We start from the raw sequence: 17,500 nt of genomic DNA, 5'->3' as shown, positions 1-17,500 counted from the left end.
TGTATATTTGCGTGTGTGTACGTGTATGTATATACATGTGTATGGGGGTGGGTTGGGCCATTCTTTCGTCTGTTTCCTTGCGCTACCTCGCTAACGCGGGAGACAGCGACAAAGCAAAATAAAAATAAATTTAATAAATATATATATATATATATATATATATATATATATATATATATATATATATATATATATATATATATATATATATAAAACGAGAGGGGAGGATTTCCAGCCCCCCGCTCCCTCCCCTTTTAGTCGCCTTCTACGACACGCAGGGAATACGTGGCAAGTATTCTTTCTCCCCTATCCCCAGGGATATATCTTCCCCTCTCTTTTTTTTTTTCCAAGGGAAGGAACAGAGAAGGGGGCCAGGTGAGGATATTCCCTCAGAGGTCCAGTCCTCTGCTCTTGGCGATACCTCGCTAACGTGGGAAATGGCGAATAGTATGAAAGAAAAGAAAAAGATATATATATATATATATATATATATATATATATATATATATATATATATATATGCATTTATATCTGTGTGTGTGCGTGTGTGTGTGTGTGCGTGTGTGTGTGTGTGTGTGTGTGTGTGTGTGTGTGTGTGTGTGTGTGTGTGTGTGATAAGGAGTTGTGGCCAGGTATCTTGTGCGTGTTGTAGATAGCGACCAAGAGAGGCGGTAGCAGGGGAGGAGAGTGTTGGGGGGGGGGGGGGGGGCTGGTATCCTCCCCTCCTGTATTACTTCCCAAAAGAAGAAAAAGAGGAAGAAAGCAAGCGAGTATTGCTTCTCTCTGTGGCTCAGTCTTTTGTTTTCGACGCTACCTTTCTCTCTCGGGAAACAGCGAACGCCCGTATGGAGGAAAGGAAAAAATTATATATATATATATATATATATATATATATATATATATATATATATATATATATATATATATGTGTGTGTGTGTGTGTGTGTGTGTGTAAAAATGTATTGAATATTAAAATTGCTTTTAAAATCCACAAAGAAAATTAAAAACTCATTAGATTTTACAAACTTGCCTCCCTTCTCCCCGCGCCGCCCCCCTACACCCCACATTGTCCAAACATATGTGAGGGACACAGCGGCAAGTCTATTAATATATTCCCCGGCCGAGATTCGAACCCGGGTGCTGTGACTCATATCAAGCAGATCTTAATTAGCGTGTACCACTAGATACCGCTGAGCATGACGGGCGGGAGAGTGGCTGCCTCACGAAGTGAGAGCAGACGCTGGAAGTGAGTGAGGGAGAGTGGAGTGAGGGCGGGGACAAATGGCCCTCACTAATGAGGCGCCTGGACAAGTGGCACTCATTACAGGGTCACCCTAGACAAGTGGCACTCATTACAGGGTCACCCTAGACAAGTGGCACTCATTACAGGTCACCCTAGACAAGTGGCACTCATTACAGGGTCACCCTAGACAAGTGGCACTCATTACAGGGTCACCCTAGACAAGTGGCAGTCATTACAGGGTCACCCTAGACAAGTGGCACTCATTACAGGGTCACCCTAGACAAGTGGCAGTCATTACAGGGTCACCCTAGACAAGTGGCACTCATTACAGGGTCACCCTAGACAAGTGGCACTCATTACAGGGTCACCCTAGACAAGTGGCACTCATTACAGGGTCACCCTAGACAAGTGGCACTCATTACAGTGTCACCCTGGATAAGTGGCACTCATTACAGGGTCACCCTAGATAAGTGGCACTCATTACAGGGTCACCCTAGATAAGTGGCACTAATTACAGGGTCACCCTAGACAAGTGGCACTCATTACAGGGTCACCCTAGATAAGTGGCACTCATTACAGGGTCACCCTAGATAAGTGGCAGTCATTACTGTGCCACTCTAGGTAAGTGGCACTCTTTATTGTGCCACCCTAGGTAAGTGGCAGTCATTACTATACCACCCTAGGTAAGTGGCAGTCATTACTGTGCCACCCTAGGTAAGTGGCAGTCATTACTGTGCCACCTAGGTAAGTGGCAGTCATTACTATACCACCCTAGGTAAGTGGCAGTCATTACTGTGCCACCCTAGGTAAGTGGCAGTCATTACTATACCACCCTAGGTAAGTGGCAGTCATTACTGTGCCACCCTAGGTAAGTGGCAGTCATTACTGTGCCACCCTAGGTAAGTGGCAGTCATTACTGTGTCACCCTAGGTAAGTGGCAGTCATTTCTGTGTCACCCTAGGTTAGTGGCATTCATTACCACCCTAGGTTAGTGGCAGTCATTACTATACCACCCTAGGTTAGTGGCAGTCATTACTATACCACCCTAGGTTAGTGGCAGTCATTACTATACCACCCTAGGTTAGTGGCAGTCATTACTATACCACCCTAGGTTAGTGGCAGTCATTACTATACCACCCTAGGTTAGTGGCAGTCATTACTATACCACCCTAGGTTAGTGGCAGTCATTACTATACCACCCTAGGTTAGTGGCAGTCATTACTGTACCACCCTAGGTTAGTGGCAGTCATTACTATACCACCCTAGGTTAGTGGCAGTCATTACTGTACCACCCTAGGTTAGTGGCAGTCACTGGTAAGTCACATCAAGGAGCGGGACTCATCACTGGCAGCTTGTACTCACGTCCTCAGGAAGGCGAGTGATATGGGAAATCTGCTAATTATAGTTCCCGCTAATTGATGCGGCAATTAATTACTTGCTCAAAATCTCTCTCTGGTGATAAGGTGAAGTTCTGCAGGTGGCAACAAGAAAGGAGAAAGGTGAGAGTAAATGTGAATAAGAGCAAGGTTATGAGGTACAGTAGGGTTGAGGGTCAAGTCAATTGGAAGGTAAGTTTGAATGGAGAAAAACTGGAGGAAGTGAAGTGTTTTAGATATCTGGGAGTGGATCTGGCAGTGGATGGAACTATGGAAGCGGAGGTGAGTCATAGGGTGGGGGAGGGGGCGAAAGTTCTGGGAGAAATGAAGAATGTGTAGAAGGCGAGAACGTTATCTCGGAAAGCAAAAATGGGTATGTTTGAAGGAATAGTGGTTCCAACAATGTTGTATGGTTGCGAGGCGTGGGCTATGGATAGAGTTGTGCGCAGGAGGATGGATGTACTGGAAATGAGATGTTTGAGGACAATGTGTGGTGTGAGGTGGTTTGATCGAGTACGTAATAATAGGGTACGAGAGATGTGTGGTAGTAAAATGAGTGTAAGGTAAATTTTTGTTTGTTAGCCAAACAAAAGAGCATCTACAATTTAGTACTTCTATCAAATTTACTGGGGAAGTGGAAAATAATTATATGGTCCCTCATTAGACTGCGTGATCCATAGGGATAGAAACATGTTTAAGTTTAGCATATACAGAAAACCCACCTGATTAAAAAGGTTAGTGAGTGGTGGGATGAAGTAAAGTTGTTAGTGAAAGAGAAAAGAGAGGCGTTTGGACGATACTTACTAGGAAGGAGTGCAAGTGACTGGGAGATGTATTAGAGAAAGTGGCAGGAGATCAAGAGGAAGGTGCGGGGGTTGAAAATGAGGGCAAATAGGAATTGGGATGACAGAGCATCATTAAACTTTAGTGTGAAAAAAGATGTTTTGGAAGGAGGTAAATAATGTGCGAAAAACAAGAGAACAAATGATATCGTTAGTAAAGGGGGCAAAAGGGGAAGTGATGGAGGGAGTATTTTGAAGGATTGTTAAATGTGTTTGACGATAGAGTGGCCAGATGTAGGGCGTTTTGGTCGGGGTGGTGTGCGAAGTGAGAGAGTTAGGGTGAGTTATTATTATTATTATTATTATTATTATTATTATTATTATTATTATTATAATTTCTATCATAATACTTGATCGCCGTTTCCTGTGTCAGCGAGATAGCGCCAGGAAACACGAAGAACAGACCATCCACTCATACATATATACATATGCATACACAAACGCACAATACACGTTTCAGAAGTGGTAGAGGATGTGTGGATCAGGTGTTTGCTTTGAAGAATGTATGTGAGAAATACTTAGAAAAGCAAATGGATTTGTATGTAGCATTTATGGATCTGGAGAAGGCATATGATAGAGTTGATAGAGATGCTCTGTGGAAGGTACTAAGAATATATGGTGTGGGAGGCAAGTTGTTAGAAGCAGTGAAAAGTTTTTATCGAGGATGTAAGGCATGTGTACGTGTAGGAAGAGAGGAAAGTGATTGGTTCCCAGTGAATGTAGGTTTGCGGCAGGGGTGTGTGATGTCTCCATGGTTGTTTAATTTGTTTATGGATGGGGTTGTTAGGGAGGTGAATGCAAGAGTTTTGGAAAGAGGGGCAAGTATGCAGTCTGTTGGGGATGAGAGAGCTTGGGAAGTGAGTCAGTTGTTGTTCGCTGATGATACAGCGCTGGTGGCTGATTCATGTGAGAAGCTGCAGAAGCTGGTGACTGAGTTTGGTAAAGTGTGTGAAAGAAGAAAGTTAAGAGTAAATGTGAATAAGAGCAAGGTTATTAGGTACAGTAGGGTTGAGGGTCAAGTCAATTGGGAGGTAAGTTTGAATGGAGAAAAACTGGAGGAAGTAAAGTGTTCTAGATATCTGGGAGTGGATCTGGCAGCGGATGGAACCATGGAAGCGGAAGTGAATCATAGGGTGGGGGAGGGGGCGAAAATCCTGGGAGCCTTGAAGAATGTGTGGAAGTCGAGAAAATTATCTCGGAAAGCAAAAATGGGTATGTTTGAAGGAATAGTGGTTCCAACAATGTTGTATGGTTGCGAGGCGTGGGCTATGGATAGAGTAGTGCGGAGGAGGGTGGATGTACTGGAAATGAGATGTTTGAGGACAATATGTGGTGTGAGGTGGTTTGATCGAGTAAGTAATGTAAGGGTAAGAGAGATGTGTGGAAATAAGAAGAGCGTGGTTGAGAGAGCAGAAGAGGGTGTTTTGAAATGGTTTGGGCACATGGAGAGAATGAGGGAGGAAAGATTGACCAAGAGGATATATGTGTTGGAGGTGGAGGGAACGAGGAGAAGTGGGAGACCAAATTGGAGGTGGAAAAATGGAGTGAAAAAGATTTTGAGTGATCGGGGCCTGAACATGCAGGAGGGTGAAAGGCGGGCAAGGAGTAGAGTGAATTGGATCGATGTGGTATACCGATGTGGTATACATATATTTATATGTGTGTGTGTGTACATATTCACACGTGCTTGCGTTCATCCATTCTCGGCGCCAACCCACCACACAGGAAACAGCGTCGCTACACCCCCGCATGCACGCGAAGTAGCGCTAGGAAAAGACAACAAAGGTCACATTCGTTCACACTCAGTCTCTAGCTGTCATGTAATAATGCACCGAAACCACAGCTCCCTTTCCACATACAGGCCCCACAGAACTTTCCATGGTTTACCCCAGACGCTTCACATACCCTGGTTCAATCCATTGACAGCACGTCCACCCCGGTATACCATATCGTTCCAATTCTCTCTATTCCTTGCACGCCTCTCCGAGTCAATGACTTGGTTCAATAAAGTACCGTCTAAAAGACTGATACGTGAGATCATAGATGCATAGACGGAATCCGCAGACGGATACGTCCAAAAACGGGAGGCAAATATACAGTGGAATAACGAAGTGTTCAACACCCTGACCATGACGAACCACATGGGGTACCTCAAGGCTCGCTCACCTCTCTGCCATCCCACGTTGTTTACATGGTCTGTGTCAGTGGTCCGAAGACGGGTCTGTGTCAGTGGTCCGAAGACGGGTCTCTGGCACCCACATTGTTTACATGATCTGTGCCAGTGGTCCGAAGACGGGTCTCTAGCACCCACATTGTTTACATGATCTGTGCCAGTGGTCCGAAGACAGGACTCTGGGAGCCACATTGTTTACATGGTCTGTGTCAGTGGTCCGAAGACGGGTCTCTGGGACCCATATTGTTTACATGATCTGTGCCAGTGGTCCGAAGACGGGTCTCTGGCACCCACATTGTTTACATGATCTGTGCCAGTGGTCCGAAGACGGGTCTCTGGCACCCACATTGTTTACATGATCTGTGCCAGTGGTCCGAAGACGGGTCTCTGGGAGCCACATTGTTTACATGATCTGTGCCAGTGGTCCGAAGACGAAACTCTGGGAGCCACATTGTTTACATGGTCTGTGTCAGTGGTCCGAAGACGGGTCTCTGGGACCCACATTGTTTACATGATCTGTGCCAGTGGTCCGAAGACGGGTCTCTGGGACCCACATTGTGTACATGGTCTGTGTCAGTGGTCCGAAGACGGGTCTCTGGCACCCACATTGTTAACATGGTCTGTGTCAGTGGTCCGAAGACGGGTCTCTGGGACACACATTGTGTACATGGTCTGTGCCAGTGGTCCGAAGACGGGTCTCTGGGACCCACATTGTTTACATGGTCTGTGCCAGTGGTCCGAAGACGGGTCTCTGGGACCCACATTGTTTACATGGTCTGTGCCAGTGGTTCGAAGACGGGTCTCTGGGACCCACATTGTTTACATGGTCTGTGTCAGTGGTCCGAAGACGGGTCTCTGGCATCCACGTTGTTTACATGGTCTGTGTCAGTGGTCCGAAGACGGGTCTCTGGCATCCACGTTGTTTACATGGTGTGTGTCAGTGGTCCGAAGACGGGTCTCTGGCATCCACATTGTTTACATGATCTGTGCCAGTGGTCCGAAGACAGGACTCTGGGAGCCACATTGTTTACATGGTCTGTGTCAGTGGTCCGAAGACGGGTCTCTGGGACCCATATTGTTTACATGATCTGTGCCAGTGGTCCGAAGACGGGTCTCTGGCACCCACATTGTTTACATGATCTGTGCCAGTGGTCCGAAGACGGGTCTCTGGGACCCACATTGTTTACATGATCTGTGCCAGTTGTCCGAAGACGAAACTCTGGGAGCCACATTGTTTACATGGTCTGTGTCAGTGGTCCGAAGACGGGTCTCTGGGACCCACATTGTTTACATGATCTGTGCCAGTGGTCCGAAGACGGGTCTCTGGGACCCACATTGTGTACATGGTCTGTGTCAGTGGTCCGAAGACGGGTCTCTGGCACCCACATTGTTAACATGGTCTGTGTCAGTGGTCCGAAGACGGGTCTCTGGGACACACATTGTGTACATGGTCTGTGCCAGTGGTCCGAAGACGGGTCTCTGGGACCCACATTGTTTACATGGTCTGTGCCAGTGGTCCGAAGACGGGTCTCTGGGACCCACATTGTTTACATGGTCTGTGCCAGTGGTTCGAAGACGGGTCTCTGGGACCCACATTGTTTACATGGTCTGTGCCAGTTGTCCGAAGACGGGTCTCTGGCACCCACATTGTTTACATGATCTGTGCCAGTGGTCTGAAGACGGGTCTCTGGGCACCCACATTGTTTACATGGTCTGTGTCAGTGGTCCGAAGACGGGTCTCTGGCAGCCACATTGTTAACATGGTCTGTGTCAGTGGTCCGAAGACGGGTCTCTGGCACCCACATTGTTTACATGATCTGTGTCAGTGGTCCGAAGACGGGTCTCTGGCACCCACATTGTTTACATGGTCTGTGTCAGTGGTATGAAGACGGGTCTCTGGCACCCACATTGTGTACATGGTCTGTGTCAGTGGTCCGAAGACGGGTCTTTGGGACCCACATTGTGTACATGGTCTGTGTCAGTGGTCCGAAGACGGGTCTCTGGCACCCACATTGTGTACATGGTCTGTGTTAGTGGTCCGAAGACGGGTCTCTGGGACCCACATTGTGTACATGTTCTGTGTCAGTGGTCCGAAGACGGGTCTCTGGCACCCACATTGTGTACATGTTCTGTGTCAGTGGTCCGAAGACGGGTCTCTGGCACCCACATTGTTTACATGGTCTGTGTCAGTGGTCCGAAGACTGGTCTCTGGCACCCACATTGTTTACATGGTCCGTGTCAGTGGTCCGAAGACGGGTCTCTGGCACCCACATTGTTTACATGGTCTGTGTCAGTGGTCCGAAGACGGGTCTCTGGGACCCACATTATGTTCATGGTCTGTGTCAGTGGTCCGAAAACGGGTCTCTGGCACCCACATTGTTTACATGGTCTGTGTCAGTGGTCCGAAGACGGGTCTCTGGGAGCCACATTGTTTACATGATCTGTGTCAGTGGTCCGAAGACGGGTCTCTGGGACCCACATTGTTTGCATGATCTGTGCCAGTGGTCCGAAGACGGGTCTCTGGCACCCACATTGTGTACATGGTCTGTGTCAGTGGTCCGAAGACGAGACTCTGGGAGCCACATTGTTTACATGGTCTGTGTCAGTGGTCCGAAGACGGGTCTCTGGGACCCACATTGTTTACATGATCTGTGCCAATGGTCCGAAGACGGGTCTCTGGGACCCACATTGTGTACATGGTCTGTGTCAGTGGTCCGAAGACGGGTCTCTGGCACCCACATTATGTACATGGTCTGTGTCAGTGGTCCGAAGACGGGTCTCTGGGACCCACATTGCTTACATGGTCTGTGCCAGTGGTCCGAAGACGGGTCTCTGGCACCCACATTGTTTACATGATCTGTGTCAGTGGTCTGAAGACGGGTCTCTGGCACCCACATTGTTAACATGGTCTGTGTCAGTGGTCCGAAGACGGGTCTCTGGGACCCACATTATTTACATGGTCTGTGTCAGTGGTCCGAAGACGGGTCTCTGGGACCCACATTGTTTACATGATCTGTGTCAGTGGTCCGAAGACGGGTCTCTGGGACCCACATTGTGTACATGATCTGTGTCAGTGGTCCGAAGACGGGTCATTGGGACCCACATTGTTTACATGATCAGTGCCATGGTCCGAAGACGGGTCTCTAGCACCCACATTGTGTACATGATCTGTGTCAGTGGTCCGAAGACGGGTCTCTGGCACCCACATTGTTTACATGGTCTGTGTCAGTGGTCCGAAAACGGGTCTCTGGCACCCACATTGTTTACATGGTCTGTGTCTGTGGTCCGAAGACGGGTCTCTGGCACCCACATTGTGTACATGATCTGTGTCAGTGGTCCGAAGACGGGTCTCTGGGACCCACATTGTTTACATGATCTGTGCCAGTGGTCCGAAGACGGGTCTCTGGGACCCACATTGTTTACATGGTCTGTGTCTGTGGTCCGAAGACGGGTCTCTGGGACCCACATTGTTTACATGATCTGTGTCAGTGGTCCGAAGACGGGTCTCTGGGACCCACATTGTTTACATGGTCTGTGTCAGTGGTCCGAAGACGGGTCTCTGGCACCCACATTGTTTACATGGTCTGTGTCAGTGGTCCGAAGACGGGTCTCTGGCACCCACATTGTTTACATGGTCTGTGTCAGTGGTCCGAAGACGGGTCTCTGGCACCCACATTGTTTACATGATCTGTGTCAGTGGTCCGTAGACGGGTCTCTGGCACCCACATTGTTTACATGGTCTGTGTCAGTGGTCCGAAGACGGGTCTCTGGGACCCACATTGTTTACATGGTCTGTGTCAGTGGTCCTAAGACGGGTCTCTAGGAAGCACATTGTTTACATGGTCTGTGTCAGTGATCCGAAGACGGGTCTCTGGCACCCACATTGATTACATGGTCTGTGTCTGTGGTCCGAAGACGGGTGTTCGCCTGTAGGAATTTAGAATTTTGTTGACGTCTTTGATTTAGAAAATACAATGGCAGTTACATGAAGTATTGGGGGTTGATTTAGAGACATTGATGACGTGAACATGATGCATAGCATGAACATGATGCATAGCATGAACATGATGCATAGCATGAATAAGTTGCATAGCATGAACAAGATGCATAGCATGAACATGATGCATAGCATGAACATGATGCATAGCATGAGTATGATTCATAGCATGAACATGATGCATAGTATGAACATGATGCATAGCATGAACAAGATGCATAGTATGAACATGATGCATAGCATGAACAAGATGCATAGCATGAATATGAGGCATTGCATGAACATGATGCATAGTTTGAACATGATGCATAGCATGAACAAGATGCATAGTATGAACATGATGCATAGCATGAACAAGATGCATAGCATGAATCTGATGCATAGCATGAACAAGATGCATAGCATGAACATGATGCATAGCATGAACAAGATGCATAGTATGGACATGATGCATAGCATAAACAAGATGCATAGCATGAACATGATGCATAGCATGAACATGATGCATAGCATGAACAAGATGCATAGCATGAACATGATGCATAGCATGAACATGATGCATAGCATGAACATGATGCATAGCGTGAACATGATGCATAGCGTGAACATGATGCATAGCATGAACATGATGCATAGCGTGAACATGGTGCATAGCATGAACATGATGCTTAGTATGAACAAGATGCATAGCAAATGAACAAGATGCATAGGATGAACATGATGCATAGCATGAACATGATGCATAGCAAATGAAATTCATTGTCGACGGAACGCGAATATTGGAATACATTTGTTTCAGTTAAGATATTGTCATGAATATCCAGTCTTCATGAGATCAGTGTTAGAAGTCACAGAAGAACGCGAGTTCAAATTGGAATGAAAAATGCTTATTTGGTTTTACATGATCAAACTATCAGGCATTTGAACGAAAAGTATTGACTGTTGTGAACGGAAGGACACGTCACTCCGTCTTGACAACGTCTTGATCAATTTGCGTCGCCAGACTCGCTTTAGGAGGAAGATAAACAGATACGAATCCAGAGCTGAGCAGCAAAACTCATTCCGTCATTCAGATATGAGTCGTGATCAAGACTCGTAAAACTATGAATAATTCTACAGGAAAGAACAGCCAACTCCCAACACATCTGGCGACACGTTTTCAAGACGATAAAACCTTTGACAACGTTACGTTATGACGAGAATTTCATCACAGGTGATAAAGGTTCGATGCCACAGTGACAAAAAAAGATGAAAATAAACATGAAATTTTGAGGATGTTATAGCGATGTGGGCCAAATGTTCTTCAGCTACACCGTTACAGAGAACATTGAACATTGAACTACCATTAGAAATTGCCAGTGTGGGAAGCTACAGTCAAATCTGTTCTTAATGTTCTCTCCAAATGGAAATATTCCATCAAACTTGACCAACATTTTTCATTTTTTTCCCCATTTCAGAACTGAGCCTCGTCCCTGGAGAAGCTGATGGCCAGTTGATCATGTAAGAGACCTCCTTCTCTTCCTATTGGCCTAAAAGATTGTCCAAACGAATTGATGTCCCTTGTTAGCTTTCTTTCCAGCCGGGTGTTGAGCCGGAGGGCGAGGTGGATGTGGAGGCCTAGGCCAGATATGAGACATGACCTCCACACGACTGACCCTCCGGCAGAGGACCATGTCATAGACCATCGTGGAGGGTCTGTCTCCCATGTCACCTGTCCTACCCATGCCCCACGTACTTTCACCCGTCCATCTCACACGTCCATTTCACACGTCTCCTCGTCCCCCGCTCCACAGGACAGTGAGACGAGCCGTGGGCTTCAACGTGGACATGAGAATTGGTATCCACACGGGCAACGTGCTGTGTGGCGTGCTGGGTCTGCGTAAGTGGCAGTTTGATGTCTGGTCCGATGACGTTACCCTGGCCAACCACATGGAGTCCGGCGGTCTCCCAGGGTCAGTACCAGTCTCCCCCAGGGTCAGTACCAGAGTCTCCCCCAGGGTCAGTACCAGAGTCTCCCCCAGGGTCAGTACCAGTCTCTCCCACGGTCAGTACCAGAGTCTCCCAGGGTCAGTACCAGTCCCTCAGGGTCAGCACCAGTCCCCCAGGGTCAGTACCAGTCTCCCAGGGTCAGTACCAGTCTCCCAGGGTCAGTACCAGTCTCCCAGGGTCAGTGCCAGTCGCCCAGGGTCACCACCAGTCTCCCAGGGTCAGTACCAGTCTCCCAGGGTCAGTACCAGTCTCCCAGGGTCAGTACCAGTCTCCCAGGGTCACCACCAGTCTCCCAGGGTCAGTACCAGTCTCCCAGGGTTAGTACCAGTCCCCCAGGGTCAGTACCAGTCTCCCAGGGTTAGTACCAGTCTCCCAGGGTTAGTACCAGTCCCCCAGGGTCAGTACCAGTCCCCCAGGGTCAGTACCAGTCTCCCAGGGTTAGTACCAGTCCCCCAGGGTCAGTCACTCCCAGGGTCAGTACCATCCAGGGTCAGTACCAGTCGCCCAGGGTCAGTACCAGTCTCCCAGGGTCAGTACCTAGTCTTCCCAGGGTCAGTACCAGTCTCCCAGGGTCAGTACCAGTCTCCCCAGGGTCAGTACCAGTCTCCCAGGGTCAGTACCAGTCTCCCAGGGTCAGTACCAGTCTCCCCCAGGGTCAGTACCAGTCTTCCCCGGGGTCAGTACCAGTCTCCCAGGGTCAGTACCAGTCCCCCAGGGTCAGTACCAGTCCCCCAGGGTCAGTACCAGTCTCCCAGGGTCAGTACCAGTCTCCCAGGGTCAGTACCAGTCTCCCAGGGTCACCACCAGTCTCCCAGGGTTAGTACCAGTCCCCCAGGGTCACTTTATAGATGCAACCAAGAGAATTTTCTGGTGAATTCCTGATTAAGATTTTCTTTATAGTATTATTGTTGCTGAAGGCAACATTTACATTAAAGGATTTAAGCAACATGGGAAGTAAAGTAAAATTATTATTAAAAGGGAGAACTAAAAGATTCTTGGTGTTAATGGGAGGTTTGGGCTCAACTCTATAAAATGATTTCTTTGCTAACTTAAGGGATTTATCAATGAAAGATCTAGGGTACTTTAACTTAGATCCAATAGAATATGTCTTCTCAAACTCATCATCAATAAACTCTGGACTGCAAATACGTAATGCCCTAAGGAACATAGATTGAAATGATGATAATTTAACTCTGTCATGTTGAGTAATAATGGATATATGAGCATACATTAGTAAGTTTTCTGTATATAATAAACTTAAACTTGTTTCCTTGCCTATGGATCATGCAATCTAGATATGGTAACATAAACATTATTTTTATTTTCTACAGTAAAATTTAGTAACTTTGTTTCTGAGAATTCCATGTAAAGATTATTTTATAAGGTGAAAGAAGGTTACCCATTGCCATACCATATTTCTGAGCATAATTTTCTCCATTAAATTGGAATAGTTTTTATACACAATTGTATCAGTTCAACAAAAACAGACTTTGAAACAGGTAATGAATATCATCCAAAACATCAAATAGATATTCTAAAAGGTCATCAACTGGAACTTTTGTGACCAGTGAAGAAACGTCAAAGCTAACCAGTTTGGAATCAAAATTAACATTGATATCATTTGACTTGTTAGCTAAATCTGCGTTGTTCATGATATTAGAATTTAATATCGAATTTACCAATGGGCTTCATGAAGAAACTAACCACTCAGACCAGAAAATTCTCCTGGATGCATCTAGAAAGTGCCATGTAGAGATTGTGATAAATTTTATGTTGGTCAGACTGGTAAGGATCTTTCTGTTAGACTTAAGCAACATAAATATAGTATAAGAACGGGACAAGAATCAAATGCCTTGTTTAATCAAGTAAAAAACTATGATCATTGTATTGACTGGAGTAACAGCCATCTCAGTTATTAACTCTAACTCCTCACACACACACACACACACACACACACACACACACACACCTGGTTCACCTCGCCCCACCTTCCATCCTCCTACTTAACATCGCGTCATAAACCCGTGGCGGGTTCTCTCTCTCTCTCTCTCTCTCTCTCTCTCTCTCTCTCTCTCTCTCTCTCTCTCCTCTCTCTCTCTCTCTCCTGCGTGTAAACAGAGAGAGTGAGTGTGGACACCCCACATCCCATTTAACGGTCAGTTATCTCATTATGTACGGTACATGGGGGGGGGGGGGGGGGGGGGGCGTTATGTTCCCGGTGTCGTAATACTTCAATGTTGTTTAACGTCAATGTTATATAGATAAGCCGGGTACTGTTACCTGATGTGGGCCTTTGTCATTATATATATATATATATATATATATATATATATATATATATATATATATATATATATATATATATATATATATATTCCCTGGGGATAGGGGAGAAAGAATACTTCCCACGTAGTCCCTGCGTGTCGTAGAAGGCGACTAAAAGGGAAGGGAGCGGGGGGCTGGAAATCCTCCCCTCTCGTTTTTTTTTTTAATTTTCCAAAAGAAGGAACAGAGAAGAGGGCCAGGTGAGGATATTCCCTCAAAGGCCCAGTCCTCTGTTCTTAACGCTACCTCGCTATCGCGGGAAATGGCAAATAGTATGAAAAAAAAAAGAAAAAAAAAATATATATATATCGTCCAAAAGGCATTTGGACGATTTTTGCAGGGAAAAAATGCAAATGACTGGGAGATGTATAAAAGAAAGAGGCAGGAGGTCAAGAGAAAGGTGCAAGAGGCGAAAAAGAGGGCAAATGAGGGTTGGGTGAGAGAGTATCATTAAATTTTAGGGAGAATAAAAAGATGTTTTGGAAGGAGGTAAATAAAGTGCGTAAGACAAGGGAACAAATGGGAACTTCAGTGAAAAGGGGCTAATGGGGAGGTGATGACAAGTAGTGGTGATGTGAGAAGGAGATGGAATGAGTATTTTGAAGGTTTGTTGAATGTGTTTGATGATAGAGTGGCAGATATAGGGTGTTTTGGCCGAAGTGGTGTGCAAAGTGAGAGGGTTAGGGAAAATGATTTGGTAAACAGAGAAGAGGTAGTAAAAGCTTTGCGGAAGATGAAAGCCAGCAAGGCAGCGGGTTTGGATGGTATTGCAGTGGAATTTATTTAAAAAGGGGGTGACTGTGTTGTTGACTGGTTACTAAGGTTATTTAATGTATGTGTGGTTCATGGTGAAGTGCCTGATGATTGACGTAAAGCTTGCATAGTGCCATTGTACAAAGGCAAAGGGGATAAGAGTGAGTGCTCAAATTACAGAGGTATAAGTTTGTTGAGTATTCCTGGTAAATTATATGGAAGGGTATTGATTGAGAGGGTGAAGGCATGTACAGAGCATCAGATTGGGGAAGAGCAGTGTGGTTTCAGAAGTGGTAGAGGATGTGTGGATCAGGTGTTTGCTTTGAAAAATGTATGTGAAAAATACTTAGAAAAGCAAATGGATTTGTATGTAGCATTTATGAATCTGGAGAAGGCATATGTTAGAGTTGATAGAGATGCTCTGTGGAAGGTATTAAGAATATATGGTGTGGGAGGCAAGTTGTTAGAAGCAGTGAAAAGTTTTTATCGAGGATGTAAGGCATGTGTACGTGTAGGAAGAGAGGAAAGTGATTGGTTCTCAGTGAATGTAGGTTTGCGGCAGGGTTGTGTGATGTCTCCATGGTTGTGTAATTTGTTTATGGATGGGGTTGTTAGGGAGGTGAATGCAAGAGTTTTGGAAAGAGGGGCAAGTATGCAGTCTGTTGTGGATGAGCGAGCTTTGGAAGTGAGTCAGTTGTTGTTCGCTGATGATACAGCGCTGGTGGCTGATTCGGGTGAGAAACTGCAGAAGCTGGAGACTGAGTTTGGTAAAGTGTGTAAAAGAAGATAGCTGAGAGTAAATGTGAATAAGAGCAAGATTATTAGGTAGCAGTAGAGTTGAGGGACAAGTCAATTGGGAGGTAAGTTTGAATGAAGAAAAACTGGAGGAAGTGAAGTGTTTTAGATATCTGGGAGTGGATTTGGCAGCGGATGGAACCGTAGATGTGGAAGTGAATCACAGGGTGGAGGAGGGGCGAAAGTTCTGGGAGCATTGAAAAATGTATGAAGTCGAGAACGTTATCTTGGAAAGCAAAAATGGATATGTTTGAAGGAATAGTGGTTCCAACAATGTTGTATGGTTGCGAGGCGTGGGCAATAGATAGACTTGTGCGGAGGAGGGTGGATGTGCTGGAAATGAGATGTTTGAGGACAATGTGTGGTGTGAGGTGGTTTGATCGAGTAAGTAATGAAAGGGTAAGAGAGATGTGTGGAAATAAAAAGAGCGTGGTTGGGAGAGCAGAAGAGGGTGTTTTGAAGTGGTTTGGTCACATGGAGAGAATGAGTGAGGAAAGATCGACAAAGAGGATATATGTGTCAGAGGTAGAGGGAACGGAGGAGAAGTGGGAGACCAAATTGGAGGTGGAAAGATGGAGTGAAAAGATTTTGAGTGATCGGGGCCTGAACATGCAGGAGGGTGATAGGCGTGCAAGGAATAGAGTGAATTGGAACGATGTGGTATACCGTGGTCGACGTGCTGTCAATGGACTGAACCAGGGCATGTGAAGCGTCTGGGGTAAATCATGGAAAGTTTTGCTGGGGCCTGGATGTGGAAAGGGAGCCGTGGTTACGGTGCATTATACATGACAGCTAGAGACTGAGTGTGAACGAATGTGGCCTTTGTTGTCTTTTCCTAGCGCTACCTCGCGCACATGCGGGGGGAGGGGTTTGTTATTCCATGTGTAGTGGGGTGGCGACGGGAATGAATAAGGGCAGACAGTATGAATTATGCATATGTGTATATATGTATATGTCTGTGTGTGTATATATATGTATACGTTGAGATGTAGAGATATGTATATGTGCTGTGTGTGGACGTGTATATATATATACATGTGTATGTGGGTGGGTTGGGCCATTCTTTCGTCTGTTTTCTTGCGCTACCTCGCAAACGCGGGAGACAGCAACAAAATATAATAATATAATGATTATAATAATAATAATAATAATGATATATTTTATTTATTTATTTATTTTGCATTGTCGCATTCCTCACGTGTCGTAGAAGGCGACTAAAGGGGACGGGAGCGGGGGGCTGGAAACCCTCCCCTCCTTGTATTTTAACTTTCTAAAAGGGGAAACAATAATAATAATAATAATAATAATAATAATATATATATATATATATATATATATATATATATATATATATATATATATATATATATATATATATATATATTTTTTTTTTTTTTTTTTTTTCTTTGTCGCTGTCTCCCGCGTTTGCGAGGTAGCGCAAGGAAACACGAAAGAAATGGCCCAACCCACCCCCATACACATTTATATACATACACGTCCACACACGCAAATATACATACCTACACAGCTTTCCATGGTTTACCCCAGACGCTTCATATGCCCTGAATTCAATCCACTGACAGCACGTCAACGCCGGTATACCACATCGATCCAATTCACTCTATTCCTTGCCCTCCTTTCACCCTCCTGCATGTTCAGGCCCCAATCACACAAAATCTTTTTCACTCCATCTTTCCACCTCCAATTTTGTCTCCCACTTCTCCTCGTTCCCTCCACCTCCGACACATATATCCTCTTGGTCAATCTTTCCTCACTCATTCTCTCCATGTGACCAAACCATTTCAAAACACCCTCTTTTGCTCTCTCAACCACGCTCTTTTTATTTCCACACATCTCTCTTACCCTTACGTTCTTTACTCGATCAAACCACCTCACACCACATATTGTCCTCAAACATCTCATTTCCAGCACATCCACCCTTCAGCGCACAACTCTATCCATAGCCCACGCCTCGCAGCCATACAACATTGTTGGAACCACTATTCC

The 17,500-nt window shown here is 45.8% G+C and overlaps 1 protein-coding gene across 1 annotated transcript in view; it reads left to right on the top strand.

Annotated features, from left to right (window-relative positions):
• The window catches only part of LOC139748215 (adenylate cyclase type 2-like), a 447,407-nt gene that overhangs the window by 408,298 nt on the left and 21,609 nt on the right, over positions 1 to 17,500 (top strand). Inside the window, exon 9 of the mRNA XM_071661039.1 lies at positions 11,425 to 11,583. Within this exon, the coding sequence (XP_071517140.1) occupies positions 11,425 to 11,583 (159 nt within the window). The remainder of the gene's footprint in view (positions 1 to 11,424; positions 11,584 to 17,500) is intronic.

The sequence above is a fragment of the Panulirus ornatus genome, chromosome 73 (genome assembly GCF_036320965.1).
Source record: "Panulirus ornatus isolate Po-2019 chromosome 73, ASM3632096v1, whole genome shotgun sequence".
Taxonomy (NCBI): domain Eukaryota; kingdom Metazoa; phylum Arthropoda; class Malacostraca; order Decapoda; family Palinuridae; genus Panulirus; species Panulirus ornatus.
Note: the sequence above shows the minus strand (reverse complement) of the source record. Positions and strands in the feature narration are given on the sequence as shown.